This window comes from Ursus maritimus, unplaced genomic scaffold, assembly GCF_017311325.1.
Source record: "Ursus maritimus isolate PB19 unplaced genomic scaffold, ASM1731132v1 scaffold_22, whole genome shotgun sequence".
NCBI classification, from domain to species: domain Eukaryota; kingdom Metazoa; phylum Chordata; class Mammalia; order Carnivora; family Ursidae; genus Ursus; species Ursus maritimus.
The window spans coordinates 47,137,470-47,156,713 of NW_024424675.1; the positions used below are offsets into that span (position 1 = coordinate 47,137,470).

Below are 19,244 nucleotides of genomic sequence, written 5' to 3' on the forward strand. Positions count from 1 at the left end.
AGGGAAGGGCACTGGGGCCCAGCTGGCGAATCCAGGAGAAGCACCTCTTCTCAAGATCCTTTACTTAATCACGCAGTTTTACCACAAGGTCCAGGGGTCAGGACCGGAGCCACCGCTCAGCCCACAGCTGCTGCTTCCTGCTTTTGGTTTTGTTTTTCTGTTTGTTTTTTTTCTTTTAAGATTTATTTATTTATTTTAGAAAGAGAGAGAGAGCTCGAGTGGGGGGAGGAGCAGAGGGAGAGGGAGACTCTCTAGCAGACTTTGCTGAGCAGGACATCACAAGACTCGAGCCCATGACCCATGGGATCGTGACCTGAGCCGAAATCCAGAGCCACCCAGGCGCCCTACTTTCTGGTCTATTTAATAGAAGATATTCATGGTGTGGGGAGACGACTCAGTGCAGAGCTGCTGCTGGGGGCCTTGCTCCCTCTCGTCTTGCCTGCCGGACCCCGAGCCTTTTCCCCAGAAGCCCCCAGTGGGTCGCGTCGCGTCTCCTTCCAGAGACATTCATAGCTGTGTAAGTTTTCCTTCCTTGAAAACAGGAATCATAGCCTGTTGCAAACAGTGCTTCTGGTCACTGTTTTACTTGGTAAATCTTGGAAACTATCCATCCGTGTCCGTGAATGTGCCTGTCCCTGGTTCCTGGCGGTGGCCACACAGCCTTCCGTCCCTGGGTGTCCAGGTTGCATTTAATATGTGTAATGTGCAGAGAAGCAGGTCAAGGTTTTAGATTAGTGCCCATCACGGAACGAGGGCAGCAGCCGTCCATCTGGAGCGGGCACTGGTGTGTCCAGCCCGCAGCTCAGCCCACAGGCCTGGCCCACCGACGTCTGCCAGTCTCCATCTAATGAGTGACTTTGGATTAAAGTGGGAGGCAACAACAGGGCACCGATCTATATTAAATCTCCGTGAAATGAAAATTGCAAAGATTTACTTAGGGTCGCCACATGCGGAAATGTAATGACAGCCTCACGCCTGACATTCGCTCGCCACTGGACAGATAACTGAGCTGCCGCGTGGGGGATTATGAAAGCCTCCTGTCCGTGAGGATAGCTCCCCACTGACGTCTGTGGCCGCTCATGCGGCGGTCCAGCCGGAAGCGTGGCACGCAGTCCTGCTGGGGGCAGCCACCCACGCTCGGGTCATGCGTGGCCAGTCCCCACGTGACATCGGTGACTCACCCTGACGACCCGTACTTTGCTCATTAAAGACCTTTCCATGTTTTTCTCTGTCAAAAAAGTCCAACAGAGGAGGTTGGCATGAGGTCTGGGGAGGAGGAAGGCCCTCACATGGGCTTGGCAGGGCATCTCCCCAGCGCTGCCCCATTGCATCCGCTGTCCGGGCTGTTTCTGTAACTGCTCATTTGCTGCAAGCGTGTCCTGCCTCATGACGAGGTTTTGCACGACTGCTTCCTGAGCTCCCGGAGGGTCAGGGTGTCCCCGGCTAACGCCAGCTGACAGGTTTGAGGTGCGGGCTTGTGGGAAGTGATATCATGGGGGCACTCCCTGCCCGGTGCCCCCCAGGGTTCCCTCCCGGTCACGACGGTCATTTCCTATTTCATCAGTGCTTAAAGGGTGGGTACTGCAGGCCCCTGTCCCAGGCCCTTCACAAGCAGGAGCATATGGCAGGGGCGGCCGTGCTGTGTCTCCCCGTCCTGAGCACAGGCCACCTCGGCAGCTCCTTGCCCGAGCTCTCGGCCACTCTTCCCTGTCACAGAGACCACCACTGGCAGCCAGGCGTGCCATGTGAGTTTTAACCCAGAAGACGTGTCTTTGGGAAGGGGAAGAAACAGGGGGGACAGGCGGGATGCCTTCGAGAGCGGTCAGCATTGACGGTGCCGTGGACCCGGTCTCGCTGTGTTGCTTGCTGGAATCGCAGACAGCAACCATCTTTGGAAATCTCAACGCACACCAGTCAGGCCTTCCCATGAAGAGTAAGGTTGGCCTGCTCCTTTCACCCCCCAAAAGTCTCTTATATCACAGAGGCTTACACGGGGCTTCTTCTGCAAAAATCAAGGTGGGGCAGGTGTGGTGCTAAGATTTATGGAAACACCTCATACAGCTCTCTCAAAACCCCATGTGCTACTGAGATTATCACCCCACTTTACAGATGGTAAGACTGAGGCACAGAGAGGGACCCCAGTGAACCTCACGTGCACTATTCCGAGTGAAAGAGGCCGCATGTGAGCAATCCCTCACTCCACCCTAAGAGATGTTTTGGGAAAGGCAAGACTATAGGCCCAGAAAGCCCGTCAGTGGTCAGGGGTGAGCAAGCACAGGAAGGCTTTTTGGGGTGATGGTGGGATTCTCCATCTTGACCGTGGTAGTGTTTACACAGCCGCGTGTGTTTCCCACATTCCGGAGGGTGCGTCTAAGCAGGTGCGTTTTGCTGGGTGTTCATTCTACCTTAGTAAGCCTGACTTGAAACAAATCAAAGTACAGGTGGTGACGGAGTTATGGAAGTAGTCGGGGGTGACCGTGACACAGCGTTGGGAACGTCCTTCCTGTCGTCGAACCGGACACGTCAGCACGGTTAACCCTACGTTTGGTGTTGAGTACCCCCGAGGCTGCTGGTGGGAGCGCAGCCTGCGGACCTCGTGGGGCCAGGTGGCTGGCGATGAGGCCCGACGCGGGCCTGGGGAGAGTGAAGCCCCTGGTGCAGGTCCCCTACCTGGTCCTCAGAGCCCGTGGCTCCATCAGCACTGTCCCTCGACAGAGGAGGAGACGGGGGCCGAGCCAGTGCCCCCACCCCCCACCCCGGCTGGCGGCCCGCGGTGCTCGGTGCAGCCCTCCGCCATTCTGGCCCCGGGCGCTGGGTGAACACCTGCCGGAATCTGCCTGGAGGGGCCTCTGACCTTGATTGTTCATTTGTAATTATTTTGGAAAATTTTGTCGTTCACTTAGGCGGTGGTTGGCGAGGAGGGGGAGCTGCTGAAAGCCGAGCATTCCCTTTAAAATGACATATTTAGCACTCTGCAGTGTAATGAGGCTGCTTAATGAAGTCCGTATCCTTGAAAGTCCGTCCGTGTCCCTCATCTGTCAGCAAAGACACCTTCCGACGTGCTATTAATGGACCACCACGTCCCCTGCAGTGCCGGAGAGAGGCCCGCACCGCAACGACCCGGTTTAGGGGAGGGGGAGGCACGGCTCCTCAAAATTGCGTTTTAAACCAGCCTTATTAAGCAAAAAATTAGTGCAAAATCATCCCAACGACGTGCTCATTAGGAGACGCTGATGCCTGGCCGCTCCCCTGTTCCGACAGCTTCACTCAGCGGCCACTGGCTGTCCCCCCTCCCTGGCCAGCTCCTGCGCCCGCACCCCCGCCCCGCCCCTTCTCCTAAAGCCCGATGGGCCGGCCAGGCTGGGTGCAGGCATCCTGGGGGGAGAAACAAGGCTCCGGGACATGGCCACAGCCCGGGGAATGGGCCCCCTCCCCAGTCCTGTTCTCGGCCCTCTCTGCAGGGTTGCGCCTGACCGTGACCACATTCACCTTGCTCCCTCTAGCTCTTGCTGTGAGGATGTCCCCTCACCAAACGGAAACCACTTCTCCCTTGGGCGCTGTCCATGGTCTGCGTCGAGCAGCCTCGCCCCACTTCCTGAACAGCCCCGTGGGCAGCAGTGGGCCCCCCACCTGAGCTGACCCCTGTCTGCTCCAGGCCATGGTCATGGGCATGGTTTGGCGTTGGCTGCAGGGAAGGGTGTCCCTGGGGAGACTGAGGATGCAGCAGGAGGTGTGAGAGCGGAGAGCAGGGGCTCGTGCCCGTGTTTTTAGTTATGCGGCTGACCCTCTCTTCTGTTTTCAGAAAGGGTCTGAGGACCTAAGCCCTGGGTGCCGAACTCAGCCTTTGGCCCAGGACTTTGCAGGGCTTAAAACGGCTCACCGTGTGTAGGGAAACCCCAGTCCCGACAAGCAGGCAAGAGGGTCACCCTGCTAACCTCAGTCAAGCACACTCAAGGCCAGACCGTCTGCGGAAAGTCAGGGAGTTGCAAAGACCTCTCAGGGCGCGGTGGGGCGTCGGGAGAAACGGGCTGTGAGTGGGGGCTCGCGGTGCTGCCGCTGTTCGTATCCTGACAACAGCCGAGGACCTGGGGACCCACACGGGAGGTGAAACTGTACGTAGTATGACACCCGCACAAGTGAGTTCAGGACACACTCCCGGGCAGAGGATAACGGGGTGGCCCCAGCCTGTTCTTACCCAGTGTCCACCAGGCTGAGGGCGGCCAGCGGCTCTTCTGTGTCGGCCTTTACCTTCCAGACCGGCCGGGCTTTCCCTAAGCCAGACGCAGTCGGCGCCGCCGGAGGTAGTGACCAGGGTCTTGAGACACCAAACTACATTTGGAATATTTTAAGGAACATGTGTCTCATTAGGAGAACAGGGCTGCCCAGAGAAGCGGCTGCAGGAGAGAACAGGCCAGAGACAGACAGAATGAGTGAGGATGCGCGTGCCAGGACAGGGGCCTGGGGACATGCTCTGTTCCCTGAACACAGGCATTTCGGGAAGCAGCCCCTGGGCGTTCTGGGGCGAAGTTCTCACGCCATCTGGTGCCCCGATGTCACTAAGGTGGGCAGGGAGTGGACAGGAAGTCTGGAGGAGCGTGCTCTCCTGAACGTCACTGTCGACCCCACAGCCCGGAGGGGAGACTCGAGGGTAGATAGAGAGCAGTGTTCTGTAGTGAGAAAGCTTTGGTTTATTCTAGAATCCCAGATTCCCGAGTATCAAACGATCATCCTCCCAGTTGTCTGTGATGTCTGCAATGCAGGTGCCGCCCGCACGGATCTCGCGATCCCCTGCGCGCAGAAGGCTGCCGGCAGTCAGGCTGCTTAGTGCTACGCTCAGAAGGACAGGGATCTTTATACCTGAATCATCTTGTTCAGACGCTTTTTTCCAACAGTCGTCTGGCTGCCAGGGGCCCGTTGGCATCAACAGACTCACAGATGTGGGGGTTCTGAATCTCAGTTACCAAGAATCGTGGGTGTACGCGCCCCTGAGTGATGAGTGGCTCCCTCCCCAGATTGCATTCAGTGGACAGCATCCAGGCTGCGCCACACAGAGCCCTCCGGGGGCCTCGGCACACCTGGCTTCCGCCAGCACTGCGATGAGCTGCCGGGCCGGGTCCCACGAGCCCCAGCTCTGTCCGGCCGGCTCCGGAACCCCCTGGGCAGCTGTGGGCTGGGACGGAGCCTGGACTCTGCCCCGGGTGTTTGCCCGTGAGTGAGACTTAGATACTGTTCCCAGGGATTTTGTAACTTCGGTGCCTCTGTGGCCAAAAAGCAGGGACAGGCTGGGAGGGCCTCGGACACAGGCTCCAGGCCAAAGCCAGCCTGTTGCAGAGTGAAATGCGTCCTGTCAGATGCCTGTGGCCATCAGAGAGCGCTGCAGGTCCCATGTGCGTCTGGGGTTTGTGGCCAGTTCCCAGCGTGGCTGCGGCCTCATTAGCATAGCAAGTGCTGTCCACTGGGAGCTGGAGGCTGGGCTCCTGTCAGGCTGGATCAGGGCCCCCGGGAGGGCAACTGACAGTGGCCTCATCACTTTAGACAAAACGGGCTTGGAGGCGAAACCAGGCTGGTTGGGAAGGCTCTCCCCGTCAGCACGCAGGCGCTAGAGCCGCTCCTAAGAAACCCTTGAGCTAGGATCCTGTCCCAGGTGGCACCCCGGCCCCTGTCAGGGCCTGAGGGCCTGAGCACCATGGGGGCAGAGGCCACCGGCCAGGCCCACGTACAGCTCCGCTCTGCTTCCAGATGGCCGTGCCCCCAGGAACGCAGACCACAGCGGCCACAGGAGCCACGGAGCGACGTCCCTCTGCATCCTGACCAGGCAACAGCCCATAGAGCCCACAGAGCCAGCCACAGAGGGACAGAAACGTCAGTTTACAAGTTACCCCTCCACGCTGACTTTCAGAATAACCTGGCTGCCTTCCTGCTCAGAAAGCCTCGCTTAAAAACAGCTTGTATACATTTGTATCAATACATATGCTTCCGGCGCTTCAGACTGGGAAAACCCAGCATAACTCATTTTGTAACACAGGGAAAACACTGGCGTCAAAGAAGGTTTTGGTAACTACTGGAGGATTTTTGCATTTACGGTAACGTGGGTTTTGCTCCTTTGGAGTTAAATCTGCAAATGTGTATTAATTTTCTAATTTTATGGAACTGACTTTCGTTGGGGTATGGAACATAACATCCAGGGTTATGATCCAAAGAGGTAATTAATTGTTGGAGAAATGATTTAATACATTGTAAATCCCTCTATTTCCATCCCTTAGAATGGGATGCGAAGAGCGATTAAAGACTCAGGACATATCGCAGGCAAATTCACAGGATAAAATTGCTGTAATCACCGTCCGCTGGATTAACCCGGGCTCCGGGGCCTCTGCTCGGTGGTTCTAATCGGACTCCACTCAGATGGCCCAGGGCGAGGCGAGGCAGGCTGTGCTGGTCTCGGAATGGCGGTTTGTGCGTTTCACGCATCCTTTCAGGAAAACAGTCCTTTGGGAGGACGTGCCTCTTCCTTTCACGTCCCAACCTGCAAGGGAAATAGACAGGCATCTTTGGCAAAGCAGGTGTCTGCACCGGGATGCTCGTTAGCTTACTTGTGCGGTAAAACAAAGTTCCCTGAGGATTCAAGGACATCTGCCCAAATGAAGAGAAAATCCCATGTTTGGGATGAAATTGAGCAAATGAAACAGTCAGAAGCCAGTGTGCCTGGGTCACGAGGGCTTGTGGATGAGCTCGTGTGGGCGGGTCGGCCCGGGCTGGTCCACGCTATGGGTCCCTGGGGGCAGAGCTAGGTTAGGGTGCAGTGCTGCTCTCCGAGTGCCGATGCTGGTACCTATGACTGAAAACCAGGGGTGCTGTTTTAGGTAAGTGAATTTCCTACCTGGAGGAAAACAAAGATCTTTGGGTGTCCAATATCCTGGGCACCATGAGAACAGAAAGTGCTGGGGCCACACTGTCTCACTGAGTAGGTAAAAATGCTCCCATCAAAATACCCAAAGAAGGAGAACTATGGATGCAGTTGGTCATTTGAAAGAAAGGAAGGAAAAGGAGGCGGTGTATGTCCAGGAATGCTCCATCGTTAGCTTAACCGTGAGGACGCCCCCACTTTTGTTTTCTAACCCGTGTGCTTTCTGTCTCCACTCGGCAAGCTGGGGGTGTTCACACCCACACCGGCCACAGATGCACAGGTCTGTGAATGCAGACAAGGATACAGGACCCCAGCCCAGCAACCTGCCTCTCCTGACCCCAGCAAGGGACCCCTGGGGAGCCACTGAGCCCAGGGAAGCCTGCCCCAGGCGCCCACGAGCCGGGCTCCACCGGCTCATAACCTGAGTTTAATGAGCCTCGGTCTGCGAGCGGCTCAAGCAGCGGCCAGCGTGGCAGAGACCCCCAGCTGTGTGGTTAGTAGAGGAGAAAGGCAGTGTTGGCTTCAAGACATCCCCTCGGCTGGGGCGTCCGTGTGCTGCTGGCTCCCCAGGCTTGGGCGTGGCTGGCCAGTGCTGGGCTGCAGTTGGAACTGGTGACTCTACAGACAAAGTGCCACCATTTCGTGGTAGAAAACGGACCACGGCGTTTCTTGCCCCCTGCCCTGGCCTCAGCTAGACCTGGAGAGCCAGGCTGGAAAGAGGAACAAGGACGGGGCATGTCCTCTGTGTCTAGCTCTAGAATTTATTCCTTGAATCGGTGTACATTTCCTGCTTATGACAAAGGTGAAAGAAACAAAGGCACCCACACCTTTGCCTCGGCACAGCCTCGAGCCGCAGGGTCCGCTGTGGCTGTCACGAGCCACGTGTGGCCACTGATACTCGCAACAGGGCTGGTCCAAATGGAGAGGGGCTGTAAGTGCAAAGACCCAGTACAAAAAAAAGACACGTGAAATATCCCCCTGATAATTAAAAAATACTGACTGCATGTTGAAATGATACTATTTTGCATACATTGGGATAAACAAAAGTCATTACAATTAATTTCATCTGTTTATTCTTTTATGTGGCTACTAGGGAAGCTACCATTTCACGTGTGGCCCGGTCTCTTTGTGTGGCCAGCCGGGTTTAAAGGGACCCTCCCTCACACGTCGTCTAGATGTACCAGCAGGTACAGGTTTCCCTGCCCGGAGACAGGTTCTAAATGAAAACGAGCATCTGGGAAAAAGGCTGTTTCAACACCCGTTGTAAGCAAAGCCCTTTCCTATCTCACTCGTCCCCAGCGCTGGAGAAGTGCCGGCTCCGGGGGCTAGAAGCACCAGGAGTTCTGGGAGTCCATGACCAGAGCCCCCGTCGGATGTTTCCAGAGAGTGGAGGGCTTGCTAACGGGGAGCCTGCTTCACTGTATTTTGGGCACAGGGGCCGTGGAGGATCAGACCTTTTGTGCTGGGAGTTCTCAGAACGGGGAGGCCAAATGACTTGTACCGATAGAGAAGATTGCTGCGTCAGCCTTGTGGAAAAGCCAGCCTAATTTCACGTTAAGAAATGACTCCACCACACCCCAGCGAGAGGTGGGCTGAGGTCCTGAACAGTCGATCATGTGGGGACATACAGCTGAACAACTGAAATATAAAAAAAACCAAAACCAAAAACCAAAAAACCACACATTTAATTTTTTTGAAACCAAGTAATTGGAAGAACATAAGATTAGTTAAATGGTCCTTTAAAAAAAATGTTGTTTTTCATCTAAGAAGGGGCAGAGAGATTTTTTCCTTCACCTTTTTCTTAGTATTTCATACATTTGCTGAGTGGTTCTTACACACCGGCGGTCTGCGCCTCACAGACTTTCTAGACTCCGTGATTTAGAAGCATGTGGTCCAAGCTGACACAACTCTCTGAAAATTGAAACTGAGTTCAGTCACAAATGAACATGTTTAATTTGATATTAAAATTTAATCATATTATTTTAAAAAATAAGTCAGAATCATAACTTCATTCTGAATAGCAATGATGTACTGGATGCGTCTGGTTTCAACCAGAAAGAGCAGCTCTGCCTCAGACGATGACCAGGAATTTATAAAGTTGATCCAGGATCACTTTGCAATGACCCTGGAAGCAAAGGACGTTGGAATTCCCGGCTGTCCTGCCTTCCCTTACCTGAAGGGGATTCGAAACAGAGCCGCTCGCACTCAGCTTTCTGAATATGCGAAACTGATAAAAGTAGTGTGTTAGGGAGAAAAAGACAGGGAAGAAATAAATATGGAAATTGGCAAAACCCAGTATTAAGCATATGTCTTTATGAATAAGACTTAATCACACACTTCATTTTGCAAATACAAAAGGGCCTTTTGAAATGTATTAATTAAAGTTAAATGCTTTAGACAGGCCGCTTTGTAGGGCGGAGGTCCTCTCCTCATTAGCATAGTGTTAACGACAGCCGAGGAAATTGGGTTAATAAAGCTGGATATTGCAGCAGACCCGCTGGGGTGCAAACGGGCGTGCACAGCCTGGTCCCCAGGGTGGCTGGCCGGCTGTGCAGAGTGTGTGGACCCCTATGGTGGCAGAATTCTGCGCCAGGCACCCACATCCAAGAGACAGACCCCAACACCAAGAGACAAACCCATCGCCTTTCCACAGGTCAGGAAGCAGCCCCTCCCACCAGCCTACTCACCCATGGCCCTGCCTCCTCCCCTGGAAACGCGTGGGGGGTTGGTGTGGAGGTCAGCGGGGCTACACCGGGCCCTTCCCTGACACCCCAGGCCAAGCGGGACCCTCCTCGGACAACCGCCTGTAAGCAGAGGGCAGCCGGCAGGTTTCCATCCAACTCCACAGGGGCCACACCCTGGCAGGACCTTCTGGCGTGAGCGGTGGTGGCTGGGGAGTCCAGGGACTGTTTAGGGGACAAATTCCGCAGACTTGGAGGCAGCCAGTGTTGGCGTCCACTCACCTCTAGAGGTTCGTGCCTCTAGGCAGGCAAGAAAATAAACATAACACTCTGACTTGAGAGAGCCGAAAAGCTACTGCCCGGGGTTTTCCGGCGTCATGGGCTGTCCAGCTCCTTTGCAAACGACAGCTGCGGGCTAGTTCAGGGCGCAGGGAGCCACTGGGCTGCAGGGGCGTCGAGGTCGTGGAGCCTCAGAGACTGGAGGTACCCGGCGCGGGCACCGGCGTGGTCGGGAACGTCCCCACAGGAGCCGGCCCTGCGGTTGGGGAGAGCCCAATGCGAGGGTCCCGAGCGGCCAAACCGAGCTAAGTGCTCTCCCTGCAATCGGAGAGAACCCGGCTGGCACCCAGCAGGACCACTCCCCTGGAGTCACGCCCGTCCCCGCTCGGGCTGTAGTCCTGGTTTTTTTTTTTTTTTCAGGGTGAGTGGCGGTGTCCGGACGAGCCAGGGTTTGTCATCCGTCGGAAGTTTGCCCATCGGGCGCTCCGCGGGCTCCGGGGCGCCGATGCCAGTGCCCCCGCTCTCCGGCTCAATCCTGTGCACAGACACGCTGAGCTTCTCGCGGCCCTACCCGCGCGGTTCAGCTCGCAGGATCTGGAAGCGACGTCCCGCCGCCTTCTCCCGGTGGGCGGGGTTCAGTCGGGACGGGTGACACAGTCCTGGGGGCAAGGTGAAATGCGGGACGCGTGCGGGAGGAGGGGCGGCCCGGGGCCTTCATGGCTTCTCGTTACAGTGTTTGCAAAGCGCCGAGGGCGTCCCGGAGAAGGCGGTGCACTTGTCAGGGCAGGGCAGCGGGGCGCCCGCGGAGAAGGGGTATACAGCGGCCTGGCCAAAGGGCGTCAGGGGCGCAGCGGCCACAGGCGCCGCCAGGCCCTGGCCCTGGTTGAGGTAGGCCACGAGGCGCCGCATCTCGTCCAGGGCCTGCGCCTGCATGAGGATGTAGTTCTTGGCGAGCAGCAGCGTGGCGATCTTGGAGAGCTTGCGCACCGACGGGCTGTGCGCGTAAGGGATGACGGCGCGCAGCCCGTCCAGCGCGTCGTTCAGGTCGTGCATCCGCCGCCGCTCGCGCGCGTTTATGCTCAGCCGCAGCGAGCGCTGCTCCCGGGGCCGCCGCCGCGCGTCCGCCGCGCCCCCGGGCCCCCGCCGCCGCCGCCGCCGCTGCTCGAAGGCGTCGTCCTCGTCGCCGCTCTGCTCGCCGCTGCTCTCCGCCACGGCCGCGGCGTGGGGCGCGGGCGCCGCGGGGAGGTCGCCGCCCGGACCCGGCGCGCCGTAGCCGCGAGCCGCCTCGGGCCCCCGCGCCGCCCCGTAGGCCAGGCCCGCCGTCGCCGCCGCGTAGCCGTGGCTCAGCGCCAGGTACGCGTCCCCCGACAGCGACTTGAGCTCGGCCATGGCCGCGCGGCCGCCGCCGTGCAGCTCCGGGCTCGCGCGTCGGTCCGGCTGTCGGTCGGTCCCGAGCCTCTGCGCGCCGGGCCTCTCCGGCCTCCTCGGCCACGCCTCCGGGTCGCCTCCTCCTCCTCCTCCGACTGCACTTCCTCCTCCTCTTCTCTGGGTCCTCGTCCTTCTCGTCCTTCTCGTCCCCCTTCTCTCCCTCCTCCTCTCCTCCCCCACCCCTGGCTGCCGCGTGCAGGGCTGGGTCCCGGGGCGGGCTCGAGCTCCCACTCGCTCCGCTCCAGTTTTAAGGTGCGGGGGCGCCCGCTGGGACTTTGCAGCCATCCAATCAGAAGGGACTTGGTGACCGCCTCTTCTCGGAGCCTGTCTCCACAGGGGGCGCAGACCGACGGCCGGGGTGGCGGGACCGCTGGGATGGAGGGAGCTGGAGGTCTGGGTGGAGATGGGGTGGCGGCGGTGTTACCGGCTGTCTCCCTCTGCCACCCGGGGGTTGCCACCACCGAATGCTCGCGCCTTACGTGGGCACCTGCCTCGTGCGTCTTGTCTTTCGTTCCTCTGGCAGGAGCTGGAGCCGGCGACGCGCAGGGGTCGGAGCAGGGAGTGCGCAGCCAGACTGGGGATGTGTGCGGCGCACGCCTGGGGTGCTCTGCGGAGGTCTTGGGTGTGCAGCCCCGAGTGGGGGCCCTCGCGGAGCCGAAGCACAGTTGGCAACCCAATCCACAAAGCGCTCACTCTGGCCGCCAGCCTTGTGGCTGCCAGCCTTGTGGCCGCCAGGCTCAGAGGCGCCATTGGGGACCCCCCTGGGCCTCCCGTCCCCGCCATCCACTTTCCCAGGGTACCTGCATCCTGCAGTGGTTTCCACGCTCCCCCAGGTCGTAGTGATTTAAGGCAGGGATTGGAGTTTGAGGACAAAACTTCTTGTTTCGGATAAACTTCTTGTTTCAATTTTGTGGTGCTTCAGGCACCAGGGTTTCTCACACTTGTCCAAGGGCAGAGGGGGAGTCTCCGGTTTTCTACTTGCTAGGCTGTTAGGCTGTTGCTCCGGGGCGGAGTTGGGGAGGATGGCCAGTGAGAGACTGGGGGCGGGGGTGGGTCCTAAGTCTGTCCTGTGCCCCCCCCCACAGTGGCATCCCCAGACCACGTGCTGCCGAGCATCTGTGGAGGCACCAGGTGGAATGTGTGGTGTGGGATTCTGCAGTTCTTCCATCAGCCTACAAGGGGTGGGGGCTGTGTGGTCACCGGGCACAGCTTCCTCAGTGGGAGGAGCTGGCGGCCAGGGAGAGTTCCAGTGGCTGAGGAGAGGGGTTGGTGACTAACGCCAGACCTCTCTGAAGGTTTGAGTGGGTGGAGCAGCCCTGGAGTTCCTAACACAGGTTCAAAGACCCCAGGAACAGTGCAAACGGGGGCGGGCGAGGAGCTGAGGGCATGGTTCTGTCCTCCAACCCTGGGTAGGCTTGGAGAATACAGAGGGAATGGCTTAACGCCTGCCTCCACGCGCTACCAGGGCCCCGCTAGCTAACTTTCCTCCATGTTCTTGGACCGAAAACTACAAAAGCTGTGTGCCCACAGCGGCTTGCAAGCCTTCTCCTGGTGTATCCAGGGGTGCTGCTGGGGTGAAGGCCAGGACCCCAGACTTTCTCCTAGGTGGGAAGATGCCTGGAGGCCCAGGAGCTGGGGAGGATGCTTGGTTGCCACTCAGTCGAAAGACAAGGGTCACCCTGCCTCCAGCACGAGACCCTGGCAAGGTGGCTTCATGTCTCTGCCCTCCAGGTTCCTTCAAGGAGAGAACAGAGATGGTCCGTGCTTTGTTGCGTGCTCACGGACGGTGAGTAGTGCTGTGTGCTCTTGTGGAGTGAATGGCCAAGAGCCACAAGGCTCTGGAAATCCAGCAATGACTCGGATCCTTGCTCTCAGGGGCTTCTGTGCTGTGTGCAGGTGTCAGAGGACACAAACACAGAGGTAAGCCGTCACGGAAAACCCCAGAGCCCCCTTGCTCCGGGCGTTGCAGAGACATGAGCGGAGAGGAGCTGCATGCAGGCTAATGCCCGTGTCTGCTCTGGAGGGCAGGTCTCACCTACCATGTGTCCTGGCGCAGAACAAACGGGTGGCAAGGATGAGAAGGGTCTGGGCTGAGGCCAGGCACAGGCAGGCTCTGGGGACAGCCTGGTGTGGACAGGGGGCCATGGTCTGAAGGGTGAGTGGGTGTTAATTAGGCCAAGGGGCTGGGGTGGGGGCATACAGGCTGTCAGAAGGAGCATGGGGCATTGGAGGACAGTGGCAGGGGGCCAGCGTGGGGCCAGTGCATCCTGGGGTCAAGGGGACCAGCCACGCTGGGGAGTTTGGTCTTGGATAGAACAAGCAGTCGTTGAATGTGCTCAGGGGAGCATTCCCAATAGACCGCTGCAGTCAGGGTCTTGGGGCACTTCCTCCCGGGTGTCCCCCCAGCCCGGCATTGCGACCAGGGGGTGAAAGGGGACACGGAGAGAAGTGGGCTACTCCACAGGCACCCTGAGGCGAACAGGAGCAGTGCATTGGATGATGTCCTGCCTCTGGGACTCAGGCTTGGATGGCAATGATGGGGTTGAGGGGGCAGTAAGCTGCGGACACACCGAGCGTGGGGGCATTTGAAACACCCAGGCGTGTATCAGCAGATAGGTAGGAACCGAGCACAGGTGTGGATGAGATGGCTTTCAAAGGCTGGCCTGGATACAAACACACGAAGGAATATGACTCAGCCACGAAAAGAATGCAGTCTTGCCATTTGCCACGACACGGATCGAACCAGACGGTATTATGCTAAACAGGAACGAGCCAGAGAAAGACAAATACCGTGTGATTTCACTCCGTGTGGAATTTAAGAAACAAACAAGAAAGGGGAAAAGAGAGAGAGACGCAAACCAAGAAACAGACCCTTAGCTCCAGCAAACACACTGCTGGCCACCGCAGGGGAGGGGCGTGGGGTGGGGAGGAGGTGATGGGGACGAGGGCCTGCACCTGTGATGAGCACTGGGCAATTAAAACAAGAACGTAACAACATGTGAAAGATCGAACCCTGAAAAAAGCTGGTCTGGGGCGGCGTCCCGGCCTCAGTCAGGTGGCCTCACCTGGGAGCTCAGGGTGTAGCCGGCCGCTGTTGCAGCCTGGGGCCGGCCTTGGTCTGGGGCTGGGCATGGCGGTTGGGATGTCTACTCCGCAGGCCCAGGCCGTTTTCTGAGTGGCCAGGCAACCAAGCCCCTTCAGCAGCTCAGAGGAGGGCTGGAGGCAGGGGTGGGCCTACGTGCGGTGGGCAGGACCGCAAAACAGCCTTCACGAAAGCCCACCCTGCAGATGGTGGAAAACCAGCCACCAGTCCCCGCAAAGTGCAGGGAGATGCGCCGTTTTTGGTCAGGGGTCGCCACCTGCTGGCCACACGGGAGACTGCGCTCTACCCAAGGGGCGCTGCCACCTGGAGCTCTGCAGGTGGAATCGCTGTCTGGCCGCTGGGCCCCGGATCAGGGCGGCTGGAAGCTGGTTCTTGCGGTCTGCATGCAGCCGAGAAACCTGTCGTCCTGCTCCCTGAATTCGCGGTCCTGCGGGTCCACACTGCCCCTGGCCTACTCAGCCTGGTGAGCAGATGGGTCCCTTGGTCCAGCGTTCCCAGCGGCAGACCTTCACTCCCGCCTGCAGGGGCAGAGCCGGGTGAGGCCACTCTGCACGGACTGTGGGGTCCAGTGGGGAGCTGCTGGGCCTCCCGGGGCCTGTTTCTGCATCAGTGAAGGGGGACGGTGTTTGTACCTCAAGGCTGTTCCGAGCCAGTGGTGCCTCCGCCCTCTAGTAGCCACGCTGGGTCACGCAGCCGTGGTCCTGGCACATGGCCCCTGCAGCACTCTGGCCTGGGCCGATTGGATGCCCCAGCCGGCCAGACGATGGCACCAGCCACCCCTGCTGCTGGGTCTTGGGAAGGGGGCAGTGGGGTGGGTGGGGGCCCACGTGGAGCACAGTCCCCGGGGAGCCAGGGGAGCAGGCTTGGGGGTCAGGGGGAGCAGGAAGGAGCACAGCTCTGGGGTCGACAGAGCTGGCTGCTGTGTAGCCTTCCTCGTCTGCAAAACGGAGGGGCGTTGAGACAGGACAAGAAGGACAGGGGAGGCCACGGACGCCGTGGACACACAGAGTGGCTCTTCTGGGGCATTCGCAGCCTCAGGGTTGGAAGACCCCACCTCTCCATGTTGAAAACCAGCCTTCGTGCTACAGTTCCCGTCTCATAGCACAGGACTGTTTCTCACGCTTTGTATCACTCAGGACACTTCAGCTGTTTCTTTTCAAACATCACTAACCAATAGCGTATTTCACGTGAGAAGCTGCATTGGCTGGTACAGGGACATGGGGCGGTGCACATAGAGCTACTGGTTGGGGCCTCTTGATGGGGTACGTGTAGCACAGTCCCCGGTTCCGACCACCTCCCGAGTGTTGCTCGTGACTCAGATTCTGTCCCTCCAGGAGGAGCCTTCAGATCCCCGCAGGGGCGGCACCTGCTGGCTAGTCAGGAAGGGTCTTGGAGGTGGGTGCAGCATGCATCCACATGAACTTACTTCCCCAAGCCGTCTCCTTGGTTGGCGGCCCGGCCGTTGGCCTGGAGTAATAGCAAGAGAACAAGTCAGCGTGGAAGCTGGGGGAGGGTTTTGGCCCGGGTGACTTTCTTCTGCCTTGCTCCCTCTTCTCCATCACCAGACAGATGCCTGGTGATCTGATCTCTTTCCACTTAAAATGCCCAGAGGCTGTCACTCACCTGCAGGATAGAGACCCTGCTGCTTGGGGGCACTCCAGGTCTTTCCCACCTGCCCACCCCCTGCTGGGAGCCTCATCTTGACATTGCCCCCATCACCGGTGTGTGTGTGTGGGGGGGTTGTTCACTGGTGCCCGTGATTTGTGATGGGGGATGTTTCTGGTTTTAGTGCTTTGGCTTTAGACATCTGCCCTCTTGGGACACCCCTGTCCATCCCATATGACTGAATGCACCTCCTCCTCCAGGAAGCCTTCCTGACACCCTCCCCCCAGCCCCCAGTTGGACAAGATCCTCCTCTGTTGTGCTTTATTAGGAGCGATGTGCTTCGCCAAGAGACTCCTGACATTCAATCAAGGCTCCTCCCTCCCCTCTGAGAACACAATTCACACCCTGCACATTTAGAAACAGAGCCTTTAAATGTCTTTGAAGCAATGCCAGATTCCTTCACAGGGAAGCCGTTCTCAATTTTGTAAATAAATCTCAGGCGAAATATTCAGATCTACCTTTTTAGTTTTCCCTTTCTTAATTTTAGTACATTGTGGTCAGAATGTGGCTCATGTATATGGTGAGAATTTTATTGGACAAGTTGCAATTGTATATATGTATATATATAACCTATATTTACCTCAATTCAATCAAGTGTATGTATGGTGGTGTTCAAACCCTTCATATTCTTGTTTTTTGTGTATTTAGTAGCTGCCGAGCTGTGACAGTCTTACTGTGTACCTGACTAAATCGGACGGTGACAACTGCCGGAAAAGCCAGTCTGCTGGGGGGGTCAAGATTGCTCTGAGAACTTTGCTCCCTAAAGACATTACCGTGATTACTTATTTTCTCCTTTGAAGCTTGCTTTAGGCTCAGCATATGGTCAATTAAAAAAATACACTCTTTTAAAAAGAGCAGTTTCAAAGTGTATATAAAAATCGATAAGAAGGTATAGTTTCCTCTTACCCCTCCCAGCCCCCTCCCCTGTTAATAACATGGCGCATGGAGGCTACCCGTACTCCAGCTGATGAACTGGTGATACGCTATGATAACTGAAGTCCATAGTTTCCACTAGCCTTCACTCCTTGTGCTGGGCATTCTGTGGGTCTCGACAGACGCATAACATGTCTGCACCACACGGAACAGTTACAGAACCTCAAACATCCCCTCCCCTGTGCCCACCTATTCGTATTTGTCCCTCCCTCTCCCCCTCCCCCAATTTCTGTAACTATTTCCTATGGTTAATTTTTGTAAAATTTGTAAAATTTCTTTTGGTGAAAGCATGCACATTTCTTAGTTGTTGGGCGTAGTGTTTTATATAAGTGAATTTGGTCAAATTCACGGATTGTATCACTAAAGATGTCTACATAGTTACAAATATCCCTGTCTGTTTTTTCTGTTACTTGTTGGCAATTATGAATGAGGTTGCTATAAACATCCACGTGCTTGTAACTGATGGCACAGAAATGCTAAGGATCATGAGACTGCTGTGAACGATTGTACACCAAGTTGGACAGCCTGAAGAAATGGGTCAATTCCCAGAAACATAGGACCTACCAAGATTGAGTCATAAAGAAATAGAAAGTCTGAAGAGACGAATCACTAATAAGGAGATTGATTCAGTAATTATGAACCTCCCAACAAAGAAAAGCCCAGGACCAGATGGCTTCAGGGGTAGATTCTATCAGACATTTAAAGAAGAATGAACACCAATCCTTCTCAAAATCTTCCAAAAAACTGAAGAGGAGGGAATACTTCCAAACGCATTTTGCAAATCCAGCATTACCCGGACACCAGGCAAGGACAGCCCGGGAGAAGAAAATTAGAGGCCAATGTCCCTGATGAAAAAGAAATAAAAAACATTTAAGTCAGAAAGGGAGAAGCAGGGGCGCCTGGGTGGCACAGCGGTTAGGCGTCTGCCTTCGGCTCAGGGCGTGATCCCGGCGTTATGGGATCGAGCCCCACATCAGGCTCCTCCGCTGGGAGCCTGCTTCTTCCTCTCCCACTCCCCCTGCTTGCGTTCCCTCTCTCGCTGGCTGTCTCTATCTCTGTCAAATAAATAAATAAAATCTTAAAAAAAAAAAAGAAAGGGAGAAGTAAAATGGTCTCTAGAAGATAACGTGGTATTACATACAGACCTTCCACGACTTACGACGGGGTCCCATCCTGATAAACCCACCATGAATTCAAAGTATCATATGTAGAGAATGCATTTAATACACTTCACCTACCAAACATCCCGTCTCAGCTTAGCTGACCTTTAACGTGCTCCGAACGCTGACATGAGCCTGCAGTTGGGCAGGACCGTCTCACACAAAGACTGTTCTATGATAAAGTGCTGAATATCTCATTTATTGAATACTGTATGGAAAGTGAAGAACAGAATTGCCTGGGTGCAGAGTGTCTGTAAGCGTATCTGTGGCTGACCTCCCTGATCACGCGGCTGCCCGGGAGCTGTCGCTGTCCGGCATCACACGGCCGGATCGGATCGCGCGTTGTTAGCTGGGGAAGGATCAAAACTCAAAGTGCGGTTTCTACTGAGTGTGTGTTGCGCTCACGCCATTGTAAAGTTAAATAATTATAAGTCAAACCATCATAAGTAGGGGACTGTCTGTATAGAAAATCCTAAACACTCCACTAAAAAACTGTCACAACTAATAAAATAATTCAGGAAAATGGCAGGATACGAAATTAATACACAAAAGTCAGTTGTGTTTCTTTTTTTAAAAGATTTATTTATTTTGGCGAGAGAGAGCGAGCATGCAAGCAGGGAGGGGCAAAGGGGAGGGGGAGAGAGAGAATCTCAAGCAGACTCTGTGCTGAGCACGGAGCCCAACTCGGGGCTCGATCTCATGACCCTGAGATCATGACCCTAAGATCATAACCTGAGCTGCAAACAACAATAGGACATTTAACCAACTGAGCCACCCACACACCTCAAAATTCCTTGTGTTTCTAACACTAACAACAAACCATCAGAAAGAGGAATTAAGAAAAGAATCCCATTTACAATTACATCAAGAAGAATAAAATACCTAGGAATAAATTTAACCAAGGAGGTGACAGGCTTGTACTCTGAAAACTGTGACACTGATGAAAAGATATTGAAGAAGACACAAATAAATGGAAAGACATTCTGTGCTCATGGATTGGAAGTTAATATTGTTAAAATGTCCATACTGTCCGAGGCCATCTATAGAGTCAATGCAGGCCTTATCAAGATTCCAATGGCATTTTTTACAGA

The 19,244-nt window shown here is 56.0% G+C and overlaps 1 protein-coding gene across 1 annotated transcript; it reads right to left on the reverse strand.

Moving 5' to 3' along the window:
• Nucleotides 1–10,578: 10,578 nt before the first annotated feature.
• On the reverse strand, nucleotides 10,579–11,253 carry BHLHE23 (basic helix-loop-helix family member e23). The gene has a single exon (XM_040637859.1). It carries the CDS (start codon nucleotides 11,251–11,253, stop codon nucleotides 10,579–10,581), a length of 675 nt encoding a protein of 224 aa, XP_040493793.1.
• Between the last annotated feature and the right edge of the window lie 7,991 nt (nucleotides 11,254–19,244).